Source organism: Condylostylus longicornis, unplaced genomic scaffold (genome assembly GCF_029603195.1).
Source record: "Condylostylus longicornis isolate FDR11 unplaced genomic scaffold, ASM2960319v2 ptg000100l, whole genome shotgun sequence".
Lineage (NCBI taxonomy): Eukaryota > Metazoa > Arthropoda > Insecta > Diptera > Dolichopodidae > Condylostylus > Condylostylus longicornis.
This window is the reverse complement of record NW_026578068.1, coordinates 3,668,337-3,685,336: the sequence shown is the minus strand read 5'-3', so window position 1 is coordinate 3,685,336 and position 17,000 is coordinate 3,668,337. Positions and strand designations below refer to the sequence as shown.

Below are 17,000 nucleotides of genomic sequence, written 5' to 3'. Positions count from 1 at the left end.
ACATCAATCTAATCCAACTATCCAAATATAAATTCATTGTCTTGTCATTAACTGTTGTTGATTTTATTATCTTATTGTTTATTAATATTACTAAAAACAAAACTAACTATAATAAACTTATTAATTAGATTGCTCTCTTTTTCTTTTACATGTATCAAACTTCATGGATGAGAAAAGCAAAAAATGAATTTAATACATACAAACACATCCATTTTCTATGGCTATTTTACATTTCTAGTTTTACTACATGTGTATATATGTATTTTCAAACTTATGTACGCGTATATATTGAAAATTTTAATATTTTTTCTACTTTTTCGATAAATACTTAAGAATAACTTAAAAATGATTTTAAATTTGCTTATTGAATGATCATAGAATTCGAAAAAATTTACACACAACCATATCAATATACTATAAATTTTTGTTTAATTTAAAAACTTCATCTTTTCTAAATTTCTACTGTTATGCCAGTATTGTTTTTTTTTTTTTTTTTGATTTTTGTCTTTTTGGAAGATGATTTTTTGAATTTTAATTTTTCTTTCTGTTGTTTTTTTTTGTTGTTGTTATACATAATTTTCTATGTATGTATTAGATTTTATTCTCTATGGACTCTATTTCACTGTATAGTGTAATAACTCAACGCTGTTGTTTAATCTTTCTGACCTTTTTCAATTTTTGATTCTGTTCAAATTCTTCTTCATTTTTTTTTCTTTTTTTTTTTCAATTTAACATTATTGTTATATTGAGTGCCTATTTCGGTTTCTTTCTATTTGGAAAAAGACAAAAAAACAAAATATTGAAATTTCTTGTCGTTTTGTTTTTTTTTTTTTTGAGGGGGAAAAAAAGATGAAAGATTTAAATGATTACCGTGAAGCACCCCATGATATCGCCACCGTTGAGATTGAAGAAAAAGTTATGAATTCGAAAAAAGAAATTCTTTTTTAATTTGAAACTTTGAAAGGTTCGTGTTTTTTTTGTTGTCTCTTTTTCTTTCCATTTCACACTCTTTTAGTACATGTACTGTTTGTTGTCTGTTAATGGGGTACTTCTTCTGAAATTTCTTTAACTATAATTTTGTGTTTTTTTTTTTATTCAATAAAAGTAAATTTTTTTTGTATAAAAAGTACTTATGTATAACAATTAAAAAAGTAAAAAGAAAAAAAATTTTTCAATTGATTTTTATTTCTAAAATTAAAACCAAATAAGTTTACGTTTATAGATATTGAGAGATGGTTGAAGTTAGCTACGGACGGAGCCACTAAAATTATGTTGGCATTTTGTTCTGAGTTTTTATTGTTTTTGTTTTTTGTAAATATGCATATGTTTGGGTGTATATTTTGTGCACTTTATTTGTATTTTGTGTAATAAATTTTGGAGATACTTCTGTTATAACAGCAATGATTGAAAATAATTCAGTTCATATTTCTCTAACTATACTTTGGTATTTAAACTATTTATTTCTATTAATTTTGTTGTTATTGGATTTTATGATTTGTCAGTATGAGCAAATATACCTGTATGTGAATACTATACACACATATGTACATTCAAATATAGAAATGTTTTTTTTTCTACTTAACGTGTAAAAATTGGTTAAAAATATTAAAAAAGAATTTAATCGGTTTCATGATATTTTCGTCCATAAAATGATTTTTGAAATAATTTTATTGAAAATTTGTACATTATTTTCTATAAATAGAATATGTTCTGTATGTATGTAAGTATCTATGTATATAAAAGCTGTTATTATCTTCTATTTTTTTCTTGTTAAAAATGAATTTATTTACTTGTATAGATAGATATATTACTGGTAGAAATGTTGAGAAAAATGAAAACCAGCGTAATTTACAGATCGTTTTATAGAGCTTAACACAATATGGCATAGAAAAAAAGGCGAACATCAAAAATTCAATTTCGTTTATTTATTACAAAATTAAGAATTAAGAAAAAAGAATATGATACTAGAGTAAAGAATAAGAATAAAAATTAAAAAATAACAAACAAGTAAAATGTAGGTAGGTTGTAAAAAGGCGTAGAAAATTTAACCGTTTCTTCACAAACAAGAAAAAAAAAAGAAAAATACATTTCATTATTTCGGTTTTCAGCATCACAACAAAAACTGATGAAGAAAAAAAATAGTTACGAAAAGAAGTTATAAGAACAGAAACGAGAAAAAATGATCTACAACCATTTAATTAACCATTTAATTTGTTATATAATTGAAAATTTTTATTGGGAAAATTCTAAAAATGGAATAAAAAAAAAGTTTATTTTTCAATTAAAATTTTTTTTTTCATAACAATCATCAGTCCCCCGCTTTTTTTTATGCTTGGTTATTTTTTCTTTCTATTTATAAACTAACGTACTTTGATAATTCAAATATGATCGTTTTTTGATTTGATTTCAATTAATATTAGAAAAAAATGTAGTTAGTATGATTTAGTAACAAAAAAAAAAAAAAAATTACAGAATTTTCAAATCATTAAAATTAGTTTCGCCATATGAAGGAACCCAAAATGAGGTGAGGCATGAGTAGATAAGTTTGTGTCATTTTCATTACGGATTCTTTATTTTTTTTTAGAGTGAAAAATTTTAATTAAGTGTTAATTAATTAAATAAAATTAATTAATCAAATTGTTTGTTTTAGAAAAGTGACGCAATTATAGAATAACAATTTCATGACGTATGATAGAAGTGAGATATTAGTAAAGAGAAATGCTTTTATTTGATTAATTTTTGCTTATTAAGCTTATTTTATTAAAATGAAAATTGCAAGTTGTTTAATTTTTTTTCGAATTCATCAATAAATTATTAAGGTTTGTACTTTAGAATCTCATAAACCTGAATTTTTAATTAAACCTAAGTAATATTGATTTTACGTATTAATTTATTTTATGAATTTTAAGATTGAAATTAATAATTTGTATAATGATCCATGTTGTTTATTGTGCTATGACCGACCATAGTGATAGTTTTTATCTCTACCAGCTTTGATTAATTATTACACGCTGAAATTTCCTTAAAAATATTTTGACTAAAATTTCTCTTCGAAAGTACTACAATTCAGAAAAGCTGAAATGAATACCATTAAAATATGAAATAATTTTTCAAAATTTTTCTAAACAATTCCATTTGTTTTGTCAAACTTTAAATTCAAAAATATTGTTTGATAAATTAAAACATGATTTGTTTCTAAATAAAAAATTGTCTGTTTCTATTGTTTTTTTTTCTTCGTATTTTTTTTTTTTTTGTAAAATTTTATGTTTTAATTTTAAATAGGTAATTAATTAAATTTTTTTTTTTTTTAATTTTATGAATAAAGTAATTTCTCATCGTTTTTTTATTGATTATTAATTTAATTAAAACACATTAAATTTATTTTATAATAATAAATATTTAAATAAAATGCTCATAGATGCTGGGCATTTCAACTAAATTATTTGAATTTTTTTTCTTAATTTGCATATTCATAGGTTTATAACATGTGTATGTATGCATATAAAAAATTAAAATAATAATTATGTAAATATTTTGGGACACATTATAATTTTGATTCGCATAAATATTTTTTTTTATTAATTATAAATTTGACTACCTGATCTTAAGAATTTAAAATGTCAGCTGAATCACAGCTCTTTATTATTATTTTCATATATTTTTTTTATTTTTTATCTGTGTTGGTTTTTTGTGTCATGTCTTTGGCCAATTAAGTTATCATCATAGAACTTTTGATTTTTGTTCTTCATACTAAATGGGTATTTATGTAAATTTTATATGGAACTCATATTGTGTTTTATTTATATTAAATTATAAAATCAATGGGGAGAAAAAAAAGGCAAACAGCATCTACATATTTTGTTTTTGTTTTTTTAGCAATTTGAAAGTATAATGAAGGTATTTGTCTCACATTAATTCCTTTTTGAATATTTCAAATAATTTTTTGATTAATTTGGGTTCTTCTATTGATTTATAAAATATTGAAAATGTTTGAAAAATAATTTTATATTTGTATTGCTATCATAGTTGAAAATATTTACGAGTTATTTTAAAAATATTACTAATTTAAAAGTGTCATAATTTCTCAATGTGTATAAGTAGTACAGTATGAAGTCAAATTTAAAAATATTATTAAATGAATTTATAATTAAATTAAGTTTAATAAAAGTTATATATTGACCTACTTATATTAGAAGGTAGTAAGAGAATAATGCTATTTTAAGAGGTCGTTCTATTATTAGCTTGCGCTCAATCTTCAATAATTTGGGCTTCGTTCAAATATAAAAGTATCAGTAAATTATAAGTATACTTTCCATTTTATGGCACACTTTTAAAAAATCGGTGTGTGGTATTGAAAATATAGATTTCACTGTAACATATACGTATACTATTAAAATTAATTAATTAATAATGAGTTGATTTTGCGAATTTTTTTATATGTTCTGTATAATGAGTAAAATTGATATTTTCATTAGAAAAGTCTTTTAAAAAGAAAAAATTAGTTTAAAGTTTGTTGTCATCAATTTTAAATGCGGGTGGGCTCAATTTAATTTAAATTAATTTTTGATTCTTAGAAAGGTTTTTTTTTTGTCTTCTTAATGTGAATAAAATTCACCGATTGAAATTTGGAAAAAATTTTTAATTTTTGTCTTGTTTTGCTTTTTTTCCACTTAAGCGTATATAAAATGATTCATAAATTATAAACGAGGTTTTCATAACATTTCCCATGTATTTCCATATATTTTTTTCTTATTATTGTCTTTTTTTTTCGTTTTTACTTTTACAAATATGGATTTATGCTATAAATTGAGTGAATAATTTTTTTTTCTTTATTAGACATTTTTCTATTTTAACATTTATTTTTTCTTTTTTTATTTTAATTAATTAAAGGTCAGGTTCATTAAATGTTTGCTACTATTCTTTCATTATTCTTTCTTACTGATCTCGAATCATATGAAATATTTGATCGTAAGTTTAAAGATTATATTTTAGTTTTGAATCATATTGCAAAAATTTTTTGACAGGAAGTATAATTTACATACATACTTTTTTGCATAACTTAGAAATATACTTTGAATTTATACACGTATTTTAAATTCATACATACTTTTGATAATTAATTAATTTATTCAAATTTCATAACTAATATACACTTATGTTGTATATATGAGTACGTGTATGTATGTGCTCAGTATACAACAGGTTAAAAAACAAACAAAGCATAACGTGGTTTTGTTTTTTCTTTTTTAGAAGAATAAAAAAGCGTAAAATTATTTTATTTTAACTATTGTTTTTTTTTTTTGTGTTTTATGTTAGATATTTGCAAATTATTACGTTATTACTGAATTAAAACAATAAAAAACATTAAAAAAAATCACTCAAAAGGAAAGAATGAAAAAAAAAATTAAATTCGCATAAACATTCAAAAAATATTTTATAATGAGTGAATAAATTATTTTTTTTTTGCAAATGAATGAAATTAATGAATGAATTTATGAATGAACGAATATATTATGCATATATTATGTATTTATATGAATTATTTAATAAATGAATTATTTAATTAATGTTGATTATATAGGTATACAACAAATTTATTATGTTTTTATGGATTTAAGTCTTTAATATAATTTTAAGTATGAAATTTTAATCATATAAGTAAACCAAATATTATTGCATGTAACTCATATAAAAATACTCATTTATTTTTAATAACCCGTACACATATGCATAACAAAATAATTATTATTTTTTTAACTCAATTTAATCACTATGATTTGTTCAAGTAAAATATTTCTGTAATTTTATGATACATAATCTCGTTTATAGAAGTTTTAATTAAAATAAATAAAAAATTATTTTAAAATCGATATATTTAAAATTTGACTCAAAATATTGTACTCGCAAAAATTTTTAATGCCGCTATTTAAAATACTTAAATATTCCATTTAATGAAAATACAATTATTGTTTAATTTCCACTCATTTAATTTTTAAAATATTTAGAGTAAGGTGAATAACAAAACATAAAATGAGAATAACGATAAAATTCTATTTTTCTATTTAAACATTGAGCAAGAAAAAAAAAAGACTCAAAATCATCATGACTCAAACTCTACTCAATTCTCTATTGAGAGAAAAGTACATAAATCAAAATTTTTTTCAGAACAAAAATAAAAAAAATATATTTAATATTTCTCTTTTAATGCTCCGAAAATTATAATTGAATAAATAATAATTTTTTTTTTATTATTATTCAATTAATTTTAAAAAATTTCACTTTGTTGAAAGAAATTTCTGAAGAATGAAGGAGAAATGCACAATTTCTTTAAATTAATTTGTATTTAGAGCATTGCCATCATAAAAATTAAATAAATCAACATACAATCACACAAACAAACATATTTGATTATATATTTAAACAGTTCTTGTTCGTTATTAAAAATTTAATGTGAGAATTTAAAATTTTAAAGTAAAAATCGTGAAATTTTTTTGCCTTTTTTATTTTTTTATTTTTATTTTTTATTATCATTTTACTTTTTGACATATTTATTTTTCGCGTTATCATTATTTATTGTTAATTTTTGTTGTGCTTTACCATTCTGTAAAAGTACATGAATGAGGATCGTCCCCATGATGATGATGATAACGATTATTTGATTAATTTTTTTTTTTTTTGAATATTTTGTACAATTAAATGCGTTCTCTCAAAGAAAAATGTGATAATAAAAAGAAAGAGAAATAAAAATTTCGATGAACGTGATTATAAAATTTATTGCAAAAAGAAAAAGAACAAAAATTCTTCAAAAAAAAAAAAAATATTGGTTCGATATTCGAAAAGAAAAGCGTGATTTATGAGGGTGGAGAAATATATATAATAATACTCCGTTCATACTTGCCCAAAAAAAGAACAAAAAAAATCAATTCTGCATGTTCGAAATTCGAATTGATTCATTAATTGTATAATTTATTGTCATTCTGAAATTCGAATTGATTTTTGTTTTAATTTTATTAATGTTTTAATTTGATTTTCTTTTTGGCTGTTTTTATTTTTTTTAATACTTTGATTTGTCATGTTCATCTGCTGTGCCGCTACATATCATCCTACTGTACATATACATATATGATTGTCTAAATGTACATAAAATCTTTAAAAAAAAATGCTGCTGTTGTCGCTGCTGTTTTATTTTTTAAATCTTTTTTTTTTAAGTAGCACAATTTATTACTAAATTTGGCACTAAGTGATTGATTTATGTATTGTGTGTCGACATAAATACAATACGATGTATTCGTAAAACAAGAATTTATTCAGAATATTGTTGAAATAGCTATACAAAAAAAAAGTACAAGTAAAGAATGAAGAGCGATTAAAATATATCATTTCATACTTAAAACTACTTACTTGGTTACTCAGTCGAAAATGTGTACATATATGTATATGGGTATATCTTTGATATTGTCAATTCTTTACATAAAAATATCAAGAAATTATTTTGTAGTCATTGATTGATTTATTATACAATGTATTTAGTACAATTTTAAAATTTTGAGAAAAAACGAAATATAAAAATTTCTTTATAAAATTTTATTTTTGGCAAATTTTTTTTTTTTTCGATTTCTTATTTTCATGTCATTAAGTAATTATTCTTTTTTATTGTGTCAAATTTACCATTAAAATTGATTGAAATTAATTTGACATTCGCAGATTTTTATAAATACTGTACTTGCTTATACATACTAAAATTATTATAAAAGTATTGATGAATGTAGGTATTGTGATTTGTTTTTTGCTAAATACGAGAATATGGGCATCTGAAGTATGTAATAAAGTCTGTATTACAAAAAAATTACAATATTGAAAACTCTAGTTACCACTCATTCATTCATCATTTTCTAGACTGCTCTTAGTAGTCCATAAATAATAAGAAGTACATATATACTTATAAAATTTTTGTTGTCTTTGTAGTCAAGTGTGTTTAAATAAGTTTTGATGTTGTTAATTTAAAAACTAATTTAAAAATTTTGTTTAATTTAGAGATTTTAATTGGAGTTCGAATTATTTGTCACACATATTAAATAAATGGACAATTATTAAAATAACTATCATTCCGATATTTTACTTGAACTAAATTTTTTAAATAAATTTCAAACAAAATTTATTATGTCATAAAATATACCTTCCGAATTCTTTGAATTTTATAAATTAGTACAAGTTTGTATATAAGAGAAATTTACTTATATACAATACAGATAGTCCAATATATAATATGTATGAGGGTGCCAGTTTTCTGTGAATCATAGAAAATTTCACATTTTTTATTTTTAATAAATGAAACGAATTTTTTTCTGTGTATTTTCTGTTTTTTTTTTTAAATTTATAACTAATTTGTGTATTGAATGAAAAACAGTTTTACTCTCTCATATTGAATTTTAAAAAAAATTTTTGATCTAAAAATAAACAAAAAAATATTTCGAGGAAATTTATTTAATTTATTATGACTATTTAATTAAAATACAAGGCAATTTTAAATGTTTTTTCAACAAATACAAATTTAATGGGTAATATGGTATATATACCGACATAAAGCATAAAATTTAGAAATTGTTCATATTCAATTTGATTCAAGTTGAAGAAATATTATTTTATAATGTTTAGTGTTATTAAAATTATACAATTAATATAGCAATACAGGCTCTGCGTAGTATATTAGAACTATGAGAAAGTTTTCTCAAAATTTGATCAAATATTGAATTTCGATCTGGATTAAAAGGTTGTTTGTTAGATATTTATGAGCTTTATACTATGATTGTATGTATTATGATTATTATTTTCATATAATATTATGGTTAAAATTAATTTATTAAAGAAAAATTAAGTAAAATAATTATGCATCCAAAAATTTACATATATTTCTCATCATGTTTTACCTATATTTAACACAATAACTTTTTATTAAATGAAATTAATTTCTGTTTTTTATTTTATTGCAGGTTCAAAGTTCCGGTATATTTGAACTTAGATTAAAATATTTTAGTAATGAACTAGGACGTGATAATGAAGGTAAATGTTGTAGTGGTCATATTGATCCATTAACGAATCGTTGTACGGGTACATGTAAGACACGTTTTCGTGTTTGTTTAAAACATTATCAAGCAAAAATTGATATAACATCACAATGTACATTTGGTGATGTATATACACCCATATTAGGTGAAAATTCAATAAATTTACAAACAAATTTAACTAGTGATAATAATAATATTAACAATAATAATAACAATAATAATAACGGTAATATTAATCACAATAATAACAACGGTAATAATAATAACAGTAATATTAATAATAATAGTAATAATAATAATTACAATAACAATAATAATAATAACAATAATAGTAATTTGGATAATACTAGCAGTAATAGTCAACAACCAATTGGATTTTTAAATCCAATACCATTTCAATTTAATTTCGCATGGCCGGTAAGTAATTTTTTGTTTTCTTTTATTAAGAATTAAATTTAATAAATTAGTAAGAATAATTTTTTTATCTAAATTTCCAACATCTCTTGATTAGATAAGAATATTATCCGCCCTTAAAAGGAACACGGTTAATATTATATAAAATATTTGAATTTTACTAAGTAACTATTTAAGTAAACTGAGAACTACTCTCTCCTGTGGTTTAGATTTCTCTTAAGCTACATGTATGTGTTTAAGTCCTTGAATATTTTATTTTTATCATTAATGTTATGTATTTAACGGTTATTCATTCATATTTTCAGAGTTTTATATTTATATACAAAAACACAAACATTAGTTTCTGATTTAATGTAGAGTTAATTTTACTTTCATGATAATGTTTTATAAGTTTATTTACATTACTACTACATGCATGTAATTCATAATGGTTATTAACCTATAATGCGGTAAAAAATGTAGAACAGCTGCCGTTATCGTCAACGTTTAAACATTATATTATTTTCTACTGGTTTTGTTGTTATTCTTCTTCTTTTTTTTTGTTTTCATAATAAAATTATAACTTATCATTTAAATATTCAGTTGACGATATGCTCGAATATTTTTTTACTTTATATTTTTATTTGAAGGGTGAAAATCTACAGGAATAACATAAAAGAAATAAGATCGTACAAATTAAAAAATTTAATATTATGTACATAGGTGTATATGTATGTGCATATATTCTGCACCAATATACATTAAAACGTGCAAGCATGAATTAAATAAATAATATGATATATGAACTATAAGAAGAAAAAAATGCGCGCGCACCTCACACACGAATTAATGGACGAAGGACAAATACTTTTATGATACATATATACACATGCGATAATTATTTTCCTGTTAAATATTAAAAATCGTTAATTTTTGATCACTAAAAACCACTGCTATTTAGAAGAAAATTGTATAACGTAGTTGGAAGTAAATTTTAACATACTTTTCACCTTCTTTAATGCTTTATATTTTCGTTCGTATGTACCTACATGTATATGTACATATTTTTAATCAAATAAATAATTCTAATGTGTTAGTGGAATATTTTACTAGTATGCATGAAAAATAGCTTAAACGACAAAAAAATAGGGGTGCAATATTGTTGGATCATGAATTAAAAGAACTTGTTAAAATATATTTGATAGCGTTCATTTAAGTGTGTGCGTTTAATATACGGGTAAGGGTTATAATTGTACTTTTCATTATAAAAATAATTTTGTTATATAAAATTTGTTATTTAAGTTTCATATGTGTTTGTTAAAAAAACAAGTACATATAACAATAATTTATTTAAAACTAAAATTTTCGGATTATGAAAAAGGAAAACAATTTTTTTATGATTTAAGCGTTTGTTAAATAAATTGAAACACTGCACCTTTAATTCATTATAAATATTAATATCATAAATATTTCGAATAAATTTTGCTTATACTTTCTGAAAGTGAATTAATTTTTGTATGAACGGAATTATTTTTATCGCTATACTCGTATTAGCATCCACCAAAAAGATGAAAATTCGATCACTTAAAGCAAAAATAATTTTGTATAATGCAGAATCGTCAAACGCTTTTAAAAAAATTGAAATTTCTAGGTGGTATCATGCATTTTATTAATTTTAAATAATAAAATTCAAATTTCAGACTAAAATCAATTAAATTGAAAGTATTCTTTTCCTCTTATTCGAAAAATAATTTCGAATTTGTATTTTCGAAAAATTTTTCATTAAATCAAATAATTAAGTAAAATTGTTATATCACGCTGTAATAAAATCTTTATACATAAATTTACATACTTGCGCAAAAGCCACGTAGTATAGTATGTGATTTAAACAATTTATGATTTCGTTTAGATTTCGAATCTGATTTCCCGCTTAAAGTGCTATAAATAAATTAAAGTTGTAAAATTAGCAAATATTATTCAAAATCTTACTGTTATTTAGAAATTCTATACGAAATTACGTACAGATATATATACATTAATTTCTTCTTTATCTTTAACGCATTTGTATAGCAAAATCGTAAAACAGTGTGACGGTGACCACCCCAGTAAATAATATCACAAAGATGGAGAAAAAAAAAAATACGAGTTTAACAGGTTATTTTTGTTTTTTTTTTATTTCTTGTAATTAAGTTTGATCAGTTTTTTTTACATTATATTTCTTTTTTCTTACTGTTTGCATTCAAGTAAAACAAAATAAATGTCCAGTGTCCACATGGAGAATCCTTATAAAATTTATGTATTTTCTTTATATTTAGCAAAAATTGAATAATATTTATTTTAAACCCAGTTTTATTATTTTCTTTATTTTTTTTAACTATTATTATTTTAACCATCATATTTAACTACTTATTGTAAAAAAATATATTGATCATAAAAAACCTAAGTGCTATTTTAAATAATATCATTAATTTCTTTCCAGTTTTTCAAGTTATTTCTTCAATATATACATATGTGTTATGTACAATAACATTGTGTGTATATGCATACATATATGCTTTTATTATTTCACGCTATTCTACTATACTGTACTTAAGTGTACCTTTACTCAAGTTATATATTTTTAGTACATATATGTACATACATATATCTTATTTACATTTTAGTCTATTTAGATATGTGATAAGGAAATTATCCGTTATGCCCTTATGATTCCAGAAAAAGTTTCAAACGCGTTTTCGTTTCTGTTTGCGTATATAATAGAGTAAATGAAGAAAAAATTAAATTATTTGAGAGTGAACACTCGTACAATGATACTTCCACAAAGTTTTTTCTTTATTCTCTTATATAGTTCTTGTTGTGTTATACTTCTTCAACTAAGCCCTTTATTTTTATTGGATTTGATGCATTTTATTTTGTTAGTTCCATTTTTATTTTTATGTTAAATATTTACAAAGTGATTCATTTTTATCACATAGTTAACGTCACATAGTTTACCCGAATTTTAAAATTATTTCACTCCGAAACCCGAACTAACTTCGTCTCTAATTACGAATCTCATCTATTTCAAACTCCGACTCTTCTATTTTAACGCCTTTCCTCCTATTTCAACTCCATCTCATTCACTTCGATTTGTTTTAATGAATTTAAGTGGTGAATAAGTTAAGAACAACAATATACCCAACAAATTTAATTTACTTTTTATTGTATATAGTACGAAACATACCCAACGCAATTTTCAAACTTTAATAGTAAACCTGTATTTCTAATTCCTTCTATTTGAAATAGAGTACAATATAGAATTAAATTTCATTAGACGACACCCTGTTTTTGTTTTTATTTATAATAAGATATTATTTTACATTATAGACGTTAACATTTAATAAATAAAAACTATAATATTTTATATCCTTAGGGTTTCCCTCTATTTTTATATTTTTACTCATACATATACATTTTGAAATGTATAACTAACACATTCAAAAATCTGTATATATACATAAAACATGTACGCATGTGAGTAAAATATATATTTAAATGAAAATTATTAATAAATCTACAGAATCGCATGCGCCACTGAATTAAAAATTATCATTCAAATAAAATAGAAACGAAAACATGTCTCTTGTGTAAATTCTATATTAATTTTGTATGCCTGAATATATAGATATATATATATATATATTACATACTGTAGTATTCTAGTCCCCATGTGTGTTTATTTTGTTATCGAAAGTCATACTTTATTATTTTAAAAATTTCTTTATCGAAAATGAATTCGAAATATTATAAAAATAGCAGTGAAAGAATAGGGGTGAACGCATTATGAATTGTATTTTATATTTCATGTATGCTGTATGTTAATGTTTATATGCAAGTATGTATATCTGATATGTTAATATCTTCTCAAGTCCAAAATCATTTACCACTTACATTTACATACATTATAATGTAATAGAGTAGCATTATACATAAAAACAAAAAAATATTTTTTTTTAATATTTCATGAAGCGCGGCGATATTCCAGATGATAAGAAATAGGTGAAATATACGTATGATGCACGTTGTGTATAGAAGAAAAGAAGTGTTGCCAAGTAAAGAGCAAGACAAATGTAGAGCACACTTTTTAAAAAGCAAAATTTTTATAGACGATGGACGATTTGTTGCAGAGAAGATTTTTTTTTTTTTATTTTTTACAATTTTTTTTTCTCTGTTTTTGAAAAAAGGGTTCCATATTTTTGTATTTTATAGTGAAGGCGAAATTAATAGATTTTGTTTTCAATGTGCATTGTGTATACAATTAAGTACACATTCTTGTTTTTTTGTAAAAGAAGTTTATTCATTTGTTAGATTATCAAACATTTTAATAGTTTTATTCATAAAAAAAGTGAACATTTTTAACGATATTTTTTTAACATTAGATAAAATTTTTGAATTTAAGATTCCTTTTTCTTAATTGTTCTACATCCCTTACATTACAAAAAGAAAGGATGAGTTATATAAATAATAATATTATAAAATAACGATTTTTGTACCCTTTATTTTTAAATTCTAATTCGAAAATAACCTACTTACTTATATAATATGTATAAGGAAATTATAATTGTGATTGCAAAGAAATATCCTTTTTTTTTCTTGCTGTTTTTTTTTTAACAATTTTCTTGTGGGAACAAGTGATCATTTTTATCATTATTGAAACAGATGTGCTAAATGTATAAGTTGATTCTTGAAATAATTAAAGCTTTTGTTGTATAAAAACGAATAAGGATGGAAAAAAATATGGTTAATTGCAAAAATAATTGTGTGGGATTGAACCATGTTTTTATTGGACTTAGAAGTAGGAAAAAAAAATTGTTACATTTGTTTTTAATATTTATTTTATTAGTAAGGTTTTGTTTTTTGTGTTGAGAAAATTTTTGGTTAAATTGTAACAGATTTAACAATTATTTACGCGTCTTAAAAATGTTTTTAATTTTCTCCCTACTATAGTAAAGAATATTTTATATTGAATTTATATGAAAGGATTTTATAATTCTTTCGGAAAGGACAAATTAAATTTTCCTTTATTATTAAGTATATACGTATGTAAGAAAAATCTGTGGGTTAAAAATTAATTGAATCAAAGAACAAGTTGATTGTAAAAAAAATCTCTAGTTTGTAATAAAATTTTTTTTTTGTTTTCCTAAAACAAATTTATTTTGACCTTTATATGACCTACTCTTATACAAGTGGGTGACACATATAGACATATGTATGTACATGTATAATATGCATGTGTTTACATTTTTAATTTCATTTCGACAATGTATTATAAAATTGTGGGAAATTTTTATTGTGGGAAATGAGTAATTAGGTGGAATATGTAATTAAACATACGCACAAATATTATCTTTGAATTTTTTTTCTTTTTAAGAATAAAAATATATGTATACAAATTTCATAAAATTCAGTGACATTTTACTTACATACGCAAATTTTTAATTAAATATTAATCCCAAATACTGTCAAGTTGTTTAAATTTTTATAATTAAAATTAATTTAATAAAAAATTAAATCGTAAATTTTTTTTTACTTCGGTTTCTTATATTTCGTTACATTTTTATATACCGATTGATGTTATTGGAATCATTATCGTTTAAGTAGTTGAAAATAGTTGAAAGAATGTTTAATATATCATTGAACTATTTTCATGTTCTTAATTAATACTGACTTGCTTATAAAGTTGATCAAATGGTTTCTTTCCAAAACGATATCATAATTATAATTATTTCCAATTTCCAAAAAAATAGTTGGAAAACAAGCTTTATTTTAGTTGAATTAATTTTTAATAAAATTGAAAAAGAGCACAATTAAGTATCTTTCAAAAATTTTAAAAAATTTTAAAAAATTGTACTTACAACCTTATATTTTGTTATAAATAAATCTGAAATTTAAATTAAAAAAAATTTACAATTTATTTCCAAAAATAAATATGTACATCAAAAGAAGACAATAGAAAGGAAACAAGGACAATCGAATTTCGTCTTGTAAATTACAAAAAAGAAAAATACAAAATATTTCTTTCATAGTTTCCTGTAATAAGTTATGAGAGTTTGGCATTCTTTTCTTTCTGTTTTTTTTGACATGAAATTACTTACATATTATTATTTTTTATTTTTTACTTTAAATAAAATTCATTTTTTCATTATATTTTTTTTTGTCTATTTTTCATAAACTAAAATAATAACCAGGTTGTACTTGGCACGCGATTTTTTCTATTTTATGTTTTTGTAAAATTTTTGTTTTTCTTTATTTTTATTTATAACAGTTAAAAACTTACTATGTAAGGCAAATATGTGTACTTACATACTGATACAAAAATATTTCCACAGCGCCCCCTCAACACTAGAAATAAAAAATTTTCATCTTTTTTTTTTTACTTACTGGTACCTACATAAGTATACAACCATTATTATTTTCATGTTTCATGTTTTCTTTTATGTTACGATTCATTTATATGCATCAATTTTATATGATTTTGATTATGTTTTGGTATAGATAATTTCAAAAAAAAAAAAGAAAAACAAAAATGTTAGCAAAGTTATCATTCAACCAACGGTATGTTGATATAGCGCTAGATATAAAGTCTGTATGTACTTTTATTGTAATGGTAAAGGTGGAAATATGAAATAATTAAAGAAAGAAAGAGATAAAAACTAGGTAAAATTCTTTAATAAAATACTTATGTGAAAAAAATTTTTTTTTCTTTTTTAAATAGAAAGAGTTAATAAATAAATTCGTTGTCATTGTCGACATTAGATTTTCATTAAAAATTAGAATTGTATATGCATTTGTAAACAAATTATAACGGAAATTTAATTATAATTGTTCAATTAAAAACTAGTGTCATTGATCACCCAAATATAACGAAATTGTGTCAAATATGAATAACCCTAAAAAGTAATTATTCCGGGTATAATAGTAAGTAAATAAATAATAGGTATACTTATTCATAATTTAGATATAGAATAAATATTATACATACAAAAATATTGTATGTAGTACAGTTACGATGTTCGATTAATAGAGTCAGAAAACTGCCCTCGAATTAGAATTTAAAAATAAAGGGTGCAAAAAGATCAGCTTTCAAGTACATTAGAGTCATACATTTTTTATTTTGACACTGCCAAAGTGCCTAAACTATGTGTACACAAACTTAATTTAAATAATCTTATGCTACAATATTTTAAATTTAAAATAATTTTCATATTTTCAATAAAAGATGTCATTATTTTCATAGTATGCACATACAATATGCATACTTGAATAATTTTATTTACCCAAAAAATCTATATATACATATGTACGTTTGACATCTGTCATGTTTATTTCTTTAGTAAGCTTTACGTGTAAAAGTATATTGAAAAAAAAAATTAGAAAAAATAAATAAAAAGAAAAATGGCGATTTTGTTTTTGTTTTTAAATACTAATAAGTATTTAATAAGTGAAGTTTTGTTATTAAAACTTAAAGAAAATATTACAAAAATAAAAAAAACCGAAGAGACA

The 17,000-nt window shown here is 22.0% G+C and overlaps 1 protein-coding gene across 1 annotated transcript in view; it reads left to right on the top strand.

Moving 5' to 3' along the window:
* The window catches only part of LOC129614075 (neurogenic locus protein delta), a 164,741-nt gene that overhangs the window by 50,039 nt on the left and 97,702 nt on the right, over nt 1-17,000 (top strand). The window contains exon 2 of the mRNA XM_055528462.1: nt 8,991-9,482. Coding sequence (XP_055384437.1) covers nt 8,991-9,482 — 492 coding nt within the window. The remainder of the gene's footprint in view (nt 1-8,990; nt 9,483-17,000) is intronic.